This window comes from Hyla sarda, chromosome 3 (genome assembly GCF_029499605.1).
Source record: "Hyla sarda isolate aHylSar1 chromosome 3, aHylSar1.hap1, whole genome shotgun sequence".
In the NCBI taxonomy this organism is placed as follows: domain Eukaryota; kingdom Metazoa; phylum Chordata; class Amphibia; order Anura; family Hylidae; genus Hyla; species Hyla sarda.
This window is the reverse complement of record NC_079191.1, coordinates 211931989-211945716: the sequence shown is the minus strand read 5'-3', so window position 1 is coordinate 211945716 and position 13728 is coordinate 211931989. Positions and strand designations below refer to the sequence as shown.

General features: G+C 44.0%; 1 protein-coding gene across 1 annotated transcript in view; it reads right to left on the bottom strand.

Moving 5' to 3' along the window:
- The window catches only part of LOC130362079 (cytochrome b5 reductase 4), a 270381-nt gene extending 266227 nt beyond the window's left edge, over nt 1–4154 (bottom strand). Inside the window, exon 1 of the mRNA XM_056566016.1 lies at nt 3835–4154. Coding sequence (XP_056421991.1) covers nt 3835–3909 — 75 coding nt within the window. The 5' untranslated portion in view covers nt 3910–4154. The remainder of the gene's footprint in view (nt 1–3834) is intronic.
- Nucleotides 4155–13728: the final 9574 nt, after the last annotated feature.

Sequence of the window (13728 nt, the reverse complement as noted above, 5' to 3'; positions counted from 1 at the left end):
AAGATCTGTGCCGCAGAGGGGAGATGGAGGCCGGGGAGCGGTGTCCGCCCTGCGACTGTGCTGGTGAGCGAGACCTTACGCGCTCTCCAGCGGCGCCATCTTGGCCCGAGGACTCCCGGGGAGTGAAGCTGAATTTCACCAGGGAGCGATGTCGCAGAGGCTTCTTCTTTCTCGCAGGCATAGCGGGGGAGTAGAGGGACAAGATGAGATGTTTTGGAGCCAGGTGGGTTGGTGAAAAGCTAGGTAATTTGTCGCTTGTTCAGGCCGGTGAACGGAGCTCCACTATCTTGCGACCATACACCACAGCAGCCAGGCCACGCCCCTCACTAGCACAACTCTTAGTGCATGTTCACATGACGGAATTTGTGTGGAATGTCCGCACGGACATTCCGTTGCAGCAGAGTGCCATTGATTTCAATGGGATTCTGCTGCACTTTTCACACCTCAGAATTTCTGCACCAGATGTTTCTGCCATGGAAATTCTAATTCTGGCATTCTCAGAAAGAATAGACAGGTCTATTTTTTCTGTGGATTCTGCAAGGAAATGCATTGCTATCTATAAGACAGTGCATTTAGAGTACTTATCAACTACACTTTCCCTAATCCCCCTCCTTATCTGTCCCTGACTCTAATTCTCTATCCCTGTTTTTTTTTTTTTTGTTTTTTTTTATTGAAAACCCCCTGTAAATACCTCTTTTCTTCTGTCATTGGTAGCTCAGTTTGGAGCTGTGTGAAGGGGAGGAAGTGAGCGTGGCCCGGCAGGTGTGATGTCATCTGATGCCTGCCAGGGCCGGCTTCCGCCCTTCTTCCTGTATGCAGCGCTCCCTCTCGGGAGCGCGCATACAGGCTCAGCACACTGCAGGGATGGCAGCTTCTGAGTCTCCTCCTCTCTGTTTGACTTTACACGTGCCATACAGAGGAGGAGGAACATCGGAGGACTGAGCTGCCGTGCCCTGCAAGGATACGAGCACAGCACTCGCTCCCGCCTGTCTGATTAACGGTGGGGAGCTGGACTGTGTCTGTGAAGTCGGACTTACACGCCAGGCTGGCGTGAGTCCGAAATCAATGAAAAAGCTTGCAGCCAGGGACTCCATGTGGCCAAAGTTTCAAAATTAATATAGACATAAAAGGATTCATTATCTTTAATGCAATGCTATTAGAAAGTGGATCAGTATATAATAAACTATGAAATATCAAAAGATTTGTTGATGAAAGGTAATCATTAAACATAAAACAATACGAAGTGCCAGAATTTTTTTTTTGTCACAACACATCCCACAAAAACAAGTAGTGAACAGCATTAAAACAGCCCATTTTAAATAATTAAATCAGTAAAATTTTTATTTATTTTCAATTTCTCCTTACATATAATTTTTTTTTTCTCTTGCAGTACACTTTATAAAAAAAAATGAGAGGTGTCATTACAAAGCATGATTATTGCTGCAAAAAACAAGCCCCAATATATGCTTGTGTGTGTAATATCTATAGATATATACACACACCAGCCATACAAGCGCTTCAAGAGTAGAGCAGTGGTCTTTAACCTAGACCACAAGCTGTCAATAAGGGGAGCAAAGAAGCAAGAATATCAGGAAATACATTTATTTAGCAAATTTGCTAAATAAATGTATTTGCAAAAAACAATTTAGGCTGCAATCACATCATGATTGGGGCATATGAACTTTAACCTATTAAGGACGCCGGGCGTATTCATACACCCTGCATCCCGAGTCCTTAAGGATGTGGGGCGTATGCATACGCCCGTGGGAATTCCGGTCCCCGCCGCTAGCCGGTTGGGGACCGGACCGGAATGCCTGCTGAAATCATTCAGCAGGCATCCCGGCACATCACCGAGGGGGGTCCTGAGACCCCCCCCCCCCCCATGTCGGCGATCGCAGAAAATCGCATGTCAATTCAGACATGCGATTTTCTGCTATGTTGGGCTGATCGGGTCTCTGGTGACCCGATCACCTGGAAAATAGGGATGATCGGAGCTGTCAGGGACAGCCCTGATCATCCTGAAAGATAGGAGCGAGGTCAAAGTGCTGCGATCTCCTCCTATCCCCTGCCATTGGTCAGAACTGATTCTGACCAATGGCAGGGCAGGACACTGGGTTGCCATGGCAACCCCCGTTCTGCCCACCCCTGGATGTCGAGGGGAACGTGGGGAGAAGACGGAGGCCGGTACCTGGAGGAGAAGATGCCTGGGGACCCCCGATAGTCGCTGGAGACTGCTGGATCCTGGCTCAGGTAGGGAAACGACAGGGGGGGGGGGGGGGGGGGGGGGAGAAATGAAAGTGAAAGTAAAGTGATCTTTACTGTGGCAACCACTAGGAAGGCCAAACTGCAAGTAGTTTTGCAACATCTGGAGGGTCACAGTTTGGAGACCACTGTTACAGTAGTGCCCAAACGGTAGCCCTCAAGATGTTGCCAAACTACAACTCTCAGCATGCCTAGACTGCCCAGGCATGCTGGAAGTTGTAGTTCTGTAACATCTGTCCCTTCAGATTTTGCAATTTTCATGACGTTTTTGAAAATTGCTGCTCTAATTTGAAGCCCTCTAATTTTTTTCAAAAAGCAAAAATATGTCCATTTTATGATGCCAACATAAAGTGGACATATTGTATTTGTGAATAAAAATAAAATGTATTTGGAATATCCATTTTCCTTACAAGTAGAGAGCTTCAAAGTTAGAAAAATGCAAAATTTTCATGAAATTTGGGGATTTTTCACCAAAAAAGGAAGCAAGTAACGACGAAAATTTACCACCAAAATAAAGTAGAATATGTCACGAAAAAACAATCTCATAATCTCAGCGACGGTGGCCAGAATTGTGAAAAAGGGCTGCGTCCTTAAGGGGTTAAATGGGCACTGTCAGATACAAAAACTTTTGATATGTTGTAAAGCATGTATAACCAATAGGTTTTGCAATTGCTTTCATTAGAAAATTCTCAGCATTTCATACTGAAAAAGCCAGTCAAACAACTGCCCCCCCTGCCTGCTTGGACACATACTAGTCCTGCTATGTCCTTGCATCATCACCTATGTCATGGACACACTTCCTTGATTGACAGCTGTGAGCGCAGGGCTCACAGCTGGAGGAAAAATCCTCCCACTGTCAGCTTGTGTCCCTCTACTGTCAGTGAGGACAAGCTGGGAGTTGTAGTTTTACTAATGCTAGGGGAGATGTGAGCAGACAGTATACTAAGGGAGGGGGCGGAGACCTGCACACTGAGGCCACACCCCCTCCCTTTGAGAGGAATTCAGACTAGTGAGCTAAAATAAAAGTGTAATAAAAAAAAATAAAGGTGCTAGACATACAAATTAGATGTACATGGTCAGGATTAGGTACTCGGTGATATATTTACCAAAAATTTTTTTGTTGGATCTAATGGCTACGCTTTAATGACCTATACGAGACAGCTAGTGACTCAAGTCCGGTGATTTTTGGACCGTATCTGTTTTTGTTGCCAACCTGAAACCACAAAAGTCCAAGGTTTTTAGTCTGGCAACAAAAACGGATCCAGTCCAAAAATGACCTGACCAGAGTCACTAGCTGGGCTTACTGAAATGGGGTACGGCACCTTATGCCCCAGACGTGAGGCGAACGCAGCCGGGCAAGTATAGTTGAGGTAGGAGTAGGAGTAGTTACAGCTGACTGGGGGATACCTGCCAGACACCGCTCTAGCTGACACTTTTGTGTCCTAATAATAAATAAAATGCTAATACATTTGGAATATAAGACAAATATACAGCACAGAGCATCATACAGCTGGAGAGAGAAGCAAGCACATAGCAGCGTATACCAGGAAACACCAGAGCCCACAGTCATACCTTGTTTCTCCCACCTGCAGACACTCTTTGCTGGGAATTGGGGACAGGGAATGAAGAAGAGGGGACGTTCAGCATTGTGCTATAGTGAGGATTACACAGTGGAGGATTATGTGTATAACCGTATGTGTAGTACACACTATGTAATCACATACATATATGTACTGTGAAGCATCTAGCTATATATACTGTATATAGTAACATGTGTATGGTGACGCCTAGCAGGCACACTCCTGGCTATATATACAGCGCTACAATGCTTAGCCGTCCCCTCCACAGCGCAGACCCCAGAGAAGAAGATACATCCAGTGAGCTGAAGGACCTTCAATGATGTCATCATCATGTGATCAGTCACATGTCTAGGAAGTCGAAAGTGGAAGCACATGCGCAGGAAGAAGAGTGTCTGGTCTCTATTTTATATGGGAGAGCTGTGTGTAATGTACAGTGCATGTAGCAGTGCCGTGTGTGTAATGTACAGTATATACAGGAGAGCTATGTGTATAATGTACTGTATATACAGGAGAGCTATGTGTGTAATGTACAGTATATACAGGAGAGCTATGTGTGTAATGTACAGTATATACAGGAGAGCTATGTGTATAATGTACAGTATATACAGGAGAGCTATGTGTATAATGTACAGTATATACAGGAGAGCTATGTGTATAATCTACAGTATATACAGGAGAGCTATGTGTATGATGTACAGTATATACAGGAGAGCTATGTGTGTAATGTACAGTATATACAGGAGAGCTATGTGTGTAATGTACAGTATATACAGGAGAGCTATGTGTATAATGTACAGTATATACAGGAGAGCTATGTGTATAATGTACAGTATATACAGGGGAGATGTGTGTATAATGTACTGTATATACAGGAGAGCTGTGTGTGTAATGTACAGTATATGCAGGGGAGATGTGTGTATAATGTACTGTATATACAGGAGAGCCGTGTGTGTATAATGTACTGTATATACAGGAGAGCTGTGTGTATAATGTACAGTATATACAGGAGAGCTATGTGTATAATGTACAGTATATACAGGAGAGCTATGTGTATAATATACAGTATATACAGGGGAGATGTGTGTATAATGTACTGTATATACAGGAGAGCTGTGTGTGTATAATGTACAGTATATACAGGAGAGCTATGTGTATAATGTACAGTATATACAGGAGAACTGTGTGTATAATGTACAGTATATACAGGAGAGCTATGTGTATAATGTACATTATATACAGGAGAGATGTGTGTATAATGTACTGTATATACAGGAGAGCTGTGTGTATAATGTACAGTATATACAGGAGAGCTATGTGTATAATGTACTGTATATACAGGAGAGCTATGTGTATAATGTACAGTATATACAGGAGAGCTATGTGTATAATGTACAGTATATACAGGAGAACTGTGTGTATAATGTACAGTATATACAGGAGAGCTATGTGTATAATGTACATTATATACAGGAGAGCTATGTGTATAATGTACAGTATATACAGGAGAGCTATGTGTATAATGTACAGTATATACAGGAGAGCTATGTGTATGATGTACAGTATATACAGGAGAGCCGTGTGTGTAATGTACAGTATATACAGGAGAGCTATGTGTATAATGTACTGTATATACAGGAGAGCTATGTGTATAATGTACAGTATATACAGGAGAGCTATGTGTATAATGTACAGTTTCCTATTCGTCGTAAGGCAGCACACACCAATGGGATATTTCATCCCCCAGACTCCACCCTAGGACCGTCCACCTAGCAAGATAATCAAGAAATTAGCATAGTTAATTGCTCACCTGATAAGAACCCTCTCCTACAGATCAAACCTGTGTTTAATTTTGTCCTCATTCCACCAGTAGGATGTGTTCCACCTGCTCCTGTCTCCATTTTGTTTTGGATGTTTTTGATCAGCCTTGCGGGGGTCCTGGCTGCAACGTTTGAAGTGCCAGTGCGGGGTCCTGGCAGAGACCTGGTTTCAGAGTATGTTCTGAGCTTCATGCCTTACCAGTGCGGGGTCCTGGTAATTCTTGAACCAGTGTCTTCTTATGAGTCCTAACCCAGCGCAGGGTCCTGGCCGACTCATACTGGTTCCGTAAGTATAACCAGTATATGGCGCCTGTATACAGTATATCCAGTGCGGGGTCCTGGTAAGTACAGAGAACGCTTAATGTCTGCTGCCACAGTATATCCAGTGTGGGGTCCTGGTAAATACAGAGTACGCTTAATGTCTGCTGCCACAGTATATCCAGTGCGGGGTCCTGGTAAATACAGAGAGTGCTTAATGGCTGCTACCACAGTATATCCAGTGCGGGGTCCTGGTAAATACAGAGTACGCTTAATGTCTGCTGTCACAGTATATCCAGTGCGGGGTCCTGGTAAATACAGAGTACGCTTAATGTCTGCTGCCACAGTATATCCAGTGCGAGGTCCTGGTAAATACAGAGAGTGCTTAATGTCTGCTGCCACAGTATATCCAGTGCGGGGTCCTGGTAAATACAGAGAGTGCTTAATGGCTGCTACCACAGTATATCCAGTGCGGGGTCCTGGTAAATACAGAGTACGCTTAATGTCTGCTGTCACAGTATATCCAGTGCGGGGTCCTGGTAAATACAGAGTACGCTTAATGTCTGCTGCCACAGTATATCCAGTGCGAGGTCCTGGTAAATACAGAGAGTGCTTAATGTCTGCTGCCACAGTATATCCAGTGCGGGGTCCTGGTAAATACAGAGTGTGCTTAAAGGAGTAGTTCAGTGGTGACTCAGTGGTGAACAACTTATCCCCTATCCTAAGGATAAGGGATAAGTTGCAGATTGCGGGGGGGTCTGACCGCTGGGGCCCCCCACGATCTCCTTTACGGAGCCCCGACAGCCCGCGGGAAGGGGGCGTGTCGACCTCCGCACGAAGCGGCGGCCGACACGCCCCCTCAATACAACTCTATGGCAGAACCGAAGGGCTGCCTTCGGCAATCTCCGGCTCTGCCATAGAGATGTATTGAGGGGGCGTGTCGGACGCCGCTTCGTGCAGGGGTCGACACCCGCTATCTGGCCGGAGAGCCTGGCCCCCATACAGAGAGATCGCAGGGGGCCCCAGCGGTTGGGATAAGGGGATAAGTTTTTCACCACTGGACTACCACTTTAACCCCTTCAGGACCAAGCCCATTTTGGCCTTAAGGACCAGAGCGTTTTTTGCACATCTGACCACTGTCACTTTAAACATTAATAACTCTGGAATGCTTTTAGTTATCATTCTGATTCCGAGATTGTTTTTTCGTGACATATTCTACTTTAACGTAGTGGTAAAATTTTTTGGTAACTTGCATCCTTTCCTTGTGAAAAATCCTAAAATTTGATGAAAAATTTGAAAATTTTGCATTTTTCTAACTTTGAAGCTCTCTGCTTGTAAGGAAAATGTATATTACAAATTAAAAAAAAATTTATTCACATATACAATATGTCTACTTTATGTCTGCATCATAAAAGTGACAAGTTTTTACTTTTGGAAGACACCAGAGGGCTTCAAAGTTCAGCAGCAATTTTCCAATTTTTCACAAAATTTTCAAACTCACTATTTTTCAGGGACCAGTTCAGGTTTGAAGTGGATTTGAAGGGTCTTCTTATTAGAAATACCCCACAAAAGACCCCATTATAAAAACTGCACCCCCGAAAGTATTCAAAATGACATTCAGTCATCATTTTAACCCTTTAGGTGTTTCACAGGAATAGAAGCAAAGTGAAGGAGAAAATTCACAATCTTCATTTTTTACACTCGCATGTTCTTGTAGACCCAATTTTTAAATTTTTACAAGGGGTAAAAGGAGAAAATGTATACTTGTATTTGTAGACCAATTTCTCTCGAGTAAGCACATACCTCATATGTCTATGTTAAGTGTTCGGCGGGCGCAGTAGAGGGCTCAGAAGGGAAAGAGCGACAAGGGGATTTTGGAGAGTACGTTTTTCTGAAATGGTTTTTGGGGGCATGTTGCATTTAGGAAGCCCCTATGGTGCCAGAACAGCAAAAAACCCTCACATGGCATACCATTTTGGAAACTAGACCCCTTGAGGTACGTAACAAGGAATAAAGTGAGCCTTAATACCCCACAGGTGTTTCACGACTTTTGCATATGTAAAAAAAAATTATTTTTTTTCACTAAAATGTGTGTTTCCCCCCAAATTTCACATTTTTCCAAGGGTTAATAGCAGGAAATACCCCCCAATATTTGTAACCCCTTCTCTTCTGAGTATGGAGGTACCCCATAAGTTGACCTGAAGTGCACTATGGGCGAACTACAATGCTCAGAAGAGAAGGAGTCATATTTTGCTTTTTGAGAGCAAATTTTGCTCGGGGGGCATGTCGCATTTAGGAAGCCCCTAAGGTGTCAGAACAGCAAAAAAAAACACACATGGCATACCATTTTGGAAACTAGACCCCTTGAGGAATGTAATAAGGAATAAAGTGAGCCTTATTACCCCACAGGTGTTTCACGACTTTTGCATATGTAAAAAAAAAAAAAAAAAAAATTTCCACTAAAATGTGTGTTTCCCCCCTAATTTCACCTTTTTGCAAGGGTTAATAGCAGAAAATACCCCCCAATATTTGTAACCCCTTCTCTTCTGAGTATGGAGGTACCCCATAAGTTGACCTGAAGTGCACTATGGGCGAACTACAATGCTCAGAAGAGAAGGAGTCATATTTGGCTTTTTGAGAGCAAATTTTGCTCGGGGAGCATGTCGCATTTAGGAAGCCCCTAAGGTGTCAGAACAGCAAAAAAAAACACACATGGCATACCATTTTGGAAACTAGACCCCTTGAGGAACGTAACAAGGGGTACAGTGAGCATTTGCCCCCCACTGGTGTCTGACAGATCTTTGGAACAGTGGGCTGTACAAGTTTTCATTTTCATGGACCACTGTTCCAAAGATCCGTCAGACACCTGTGGGGGGTAAATTCTCACTGCACCCCTCATTACATTCCGTGAGGGGTGTCGTTTCCGAAATGGGGTCACATGTGGGGTTTTTTTTTTTTTGCGTTTGTCAAAACCGCTGTAACAATCAGCCACCCCTGTGCAAATCACCTCAAATGTACATGGTGCACTCTCCCTTCTGGGCCTTGTTGTGCGCCCCCAGAGCACTTTGCGCTCACATATGGGGTATCTCTGTAGTCGGGAGAAATTGCGTTACAAATTTTGGGGGGCTTTTTTCCCTTTTACCTCTTGTGAAAATGTAAAGTATAGGGCAACATCAGCATGTTAGTGTAAAAAATAAAAAAATTTTACACTAACATTCTGGTGTAGACCCCAACATTTCCTTTTCATGAAGGGTTAAAGAAGAAAAAGCCCCCCAAACCTTGTAACGCAATTTCTCCCGAGTACAGCGATACCCCATATGTGACCCTAAACTGTTGCCCTGAAATACGACAGGGCTCCAAATTGAGAGCGCCATGTGCATTTGAGGCCTAAATTAGGGATTTGCATAGGGGTGGACATAGGGGTATTCTACGCCAGTGATTCCCAAACAGGGTGCCTCCAGCTGTTGCAAAACTCCCAGCATGCCTGGACAGTCAACGGCTGTCCGACAATACTGGGAGTTGTTGTTTTTCAACAGCTGGAGGCTCTGCTTTGGAAACAGTGGTGTACCGGACGTTCTTATTGGGGGAGGGGGGCTGTGTAGGGGTATGTGTATATGTAGTGTTTTTAACTTTTTATTTTATTTTGTGTTAGTGTAGTGTAGTGTTTTTAGGGTACAGTCACATGGGCGGGGGTTACAGCGAGTTTCCCAGCGCAAAATTTGCTGCATCTCAAGATGCGAGAAACCCACTGTAAAAGCCTCGCCCATGTGAATGTACCCTGTACATTCACGGGGGTGGCGGGGCGGGGGGGGCTTGCATCAGCTGTTGCAAAACCACAACTCCCAGCATGCATGGTCTGTTAGTGCATGCTGGGAGTCATAGTTTTGCAACAGCTGGAGGCACACAGGTTAGGAAACACTGAGTTAGAAACAGACAATGTTTCCCAACCAGTGTGTCTCCAGTTGTTGCAAAACTACAACTCCCAGCATGCCCAGACAGCTGAAGGGCATGCTGGGAGTTGTAGTTCGGCAACATCTGAAGGGCCAGATGTTGCTGAACTAAAACTCCCAGCATGCCTGGACAGTCAGTGCATACTGGGAGTTGTAGTTTTGCAACAGCTGGAAGAGCACAGATTGGAGACCATTATACAATGGTCTCCAAACTGGGGCCCTCCAGATGTTGCAAAACTACAACTCCCAGCATGCATGGTCTTTTAGTGCATGCTGGGAGTTATAGTTTTGCAACAGCTGGAGGCACACAGGTTAGGAAACACTGAGTTAGAAACAATGTTTCCCAACCAGTGTGTCTCCAGTTGTTGCAAAACTACAACTCCCAGCATGCCCAGACAGCTGAAGGGCATGCTGGGAGTTGTAGTTCGGCAACATCTGAAGGGCCAGATGTTGCTGAACTAAAACTCCCAGCATGCCTGGACAGTCAGTGCATACTGGGAGTTGTAGTTTTGCAACAGCTGGAAGAGCACAGATTGGAGACCATTATACAATGGTCTCCAAACTGGGGCCCTCCAGATGTTGCAAAACTACAACTCCCAGCATGCATGGTCTTTTAGTGCATGCTGGGAGTTATAGTTTTGCAACAGCTGGAGGCACACAGGTTAGGAAACACTGAGTTAGAAACAATGTTTCCCAACCAGTGTGTCTCCAGCTGTTGCAAAACTACAACTCCCAGCATGCCCAGACAGCTGAAGGGCATGCTGGGAGTTGTAGTTCGGCAACATCTGAAGGGCCAGATGTTGCTTAACTAAAACTCCCAGCATGCCTGGACAGTCAGTGCATGCTGGGAGTTGTAGTTTTGCAACAGCTGGAAGAGCACAGATTGGAGACCATTATACAATGGTCTCCAAACTGGGGCCCTCCAGATGTTGCAAAACTACAACTCCCAGCATGCCCGGACAGCCAAAGGCTGTCTAGGCATGCTGGGAGTTGTAGTTTTCAGACTCCTAGAAGCAGCAGTGAAGATCTTCACTGCTGCCTCTGAGGACCACATACTTACCCGTCGCTGCTCGTCCACGTGGCCGGTCCCGCGCTGCTCCTCGGTCCCGCCGCTGGATCAGGTAAGTCCGCCGGTCCCCACGTGTTCCCCCCGAATGCCGCAGGTCCCCGCGAGCCCCTGCAGCGCTTCGTCCCCCGTTCTGCCCGACTTCCAGGGGCGGGCAGTGCGGGGGATCTGAACTTTCACCCCAGATCACTGTGATTGGTCCACAGGGACCAATCACAGTGATCGCTGACCAGGACCATCAATTGATGGTCCTGGGGGTGAAGCAGAAGTTGTCCCCTGCTGGAAACAGCGGGACTTCTGCCAGTTAACCCGTGCGATGCTGCGCATCGCCGGGTTAACTGCATGTCATTTATAAACGCCGGGATGCGCGAACGCACTGCACAACCCGGCGTTTATATATGACATTCTGCGGGAAGGGGTTAATGTCTGCTAACACAGTATATACAGTGTGGGGCCTAGTGTAGAGTGAGTGCACCTCATGCCTGTTATTACAGTATATCCAGTGCGTGGCCTGGTGAAGACTGAGTGCACCTCATGCAGGTATGTTTCATGCGTTGGGAGGTTCCCTTGCATTATATATACTGGCGATATGTAAATAAGATTTGCTTTATCAAGTACATCACATGACGTGCGGTCCTGGCAGCAGAGATGTGTTAAACCTTGGCAGATTTCTCTGACCAGAATTCTGACTATAGTCGCTGTATTACTTTACCTGACATGTACAGTATGTTATACATTGTGTCTATACCATATGTTATATATACTGTATCTTGCTGCTGTTTAAATCCAGCATTAGAATCATGGCAATTAAACACAAAAAGAATGAACTGCACCAGATAGGTATATATTGTACTCTATTTTTCATGATATGTACTAGGTGCTAGGGGTCTATAAATTGTAAATCAGTATAGCTCCATAAACTATTTTATGCATAAGGAGAGAAAAAACTCAAACAAAGAGCAATTGCTACTGATAAGTATACAAAATTTTATTGTTATATCCAAAAAGTTAAAAAATGTCACACATTTGTGACTAAATTCAATAAAGATAAAATACCAGATGTGTATGTATAAAGCAATACAAAATGAGATGTCTCAGATACAGCCCAAAAAACACGTAGGTGGATCAGGTACAGTAATAGTAATAATCACAATGGATATATATATATATATATATATATATATATATATATATATATAGTGAGGTCAGGGAATGATATAATATGGCTCTTATTCAATAAGAAGTAACCAGGGGTCCAGAAAGGGCCCCAGTATAATGAATGTGAAGGCTAACTGCTCTATCACATAATTGGTATTATGAATAAGCCCAAAGTAAATCAATAATAAATAGTTCAGTGATCCTCACTTACCCATAAGGGAAACCTGTAACGGTGGTTACAGGTTTCCCTTATGGGTAAGTGAGTGGTTGTGAGACACTGATTTACTCTGTATAACATCTTTTATGCTTGTGGCAGATTATCTGCATACAGTATGTTATGCTTGTAGATACAACCTATTGCGCTCTGTTGTCAGCCATATAGTCTGCATAGTGCTTGTAAATATAAGTTGTCAGCCATTAGTCTGCTTATATCATGTGGTACTTGTGCATAAAGCAGGTAATGCCTGTATATAAACTATTGCTCTCCGGTAGCAATATATGCATGAAGCCAGTTGTGCTTAGTAATATAAGCTATTGCTCCCTATTATCACCCTTGTTTGGAGAGGTCTCTTCCTATACTCATGAGTGCGGATCTTGTTGTCGATCTATGGTGTTGTTGACATCTAGAGACATATTGCATTGCACCCTGTATGCAGTTATGTAGTTGCTTCAATTGTACATATCCTGTATACTGTCATGTGTATCCACTGCCTTGTGTATAGTGCTCTGTAGACTGTCATGTGGAGCCATTGCCTTGTTTTTAGTATTCTGTATACTGTCATGTGAAGCTACTGCCTTGTGTATAGTGCTCTGTATACTGTCATGCGTATCCACGGACTTGTGTATAGGGCCCTGGTGCAGGGTCTCTAATTTTTGTAGCTGGACCTGGCACCAATATGTTCTGCTCTAATATTTGTTATACCACCTTTTTGCTGGTGGTTCTGTGGTTGACATCACTATAATGTACTAATATATGTTTATTTTACAGATATCAGACCCTTCAGATGTAGCCTCTGTGTAAGAATACATAGGTCTAATGCTTGGCATGTAGAGTGTGTCAGAAATGTCACTACATTATAGGCATCAAAGTAATTACATTCCCTTGGGTATGATTTACATCGGGCGATGACTTGTACATTATCAGATAAGGCTACAGCTTCTAGTTGGCACAAAGCAGTCAACATGATAGAAGATATACACATCTTTATATGTTAGACTTTACTGTACTAAAAGATTTAGTCGTCTTCTGTGTCTCCAGGTCCAGACTTGGAGGAAGAAGTTGAGATGGTTTCTATAAGATCTGTCACCTAAACCCAAGGATCAGATTTGTTGTCTAAGTGATGCTCATCTCCAAAAGTCCAAGCTCTTCCTGGTCTCTGGTCCCAATGATCTTATGAAGAGTCTATTGTGGTACTAGCAGATCTGTCTCCAGATCGTTTGTGTGGTGATGTACTCTTAGTATGGCTGTTTACAAGCAGTAATTCTTCTTTAACCAGAAAATGTATCTTTTAATTCTTTTCTTTTACCACCAGAATAATCCCAACCATCGGCTCCAGGTCTCTCATTGAAGATTGCAGTTTGAGTGTCTATTCTATTGAAGAGACATTTACAATCTCCCTTCAGCTACATAGATTGTG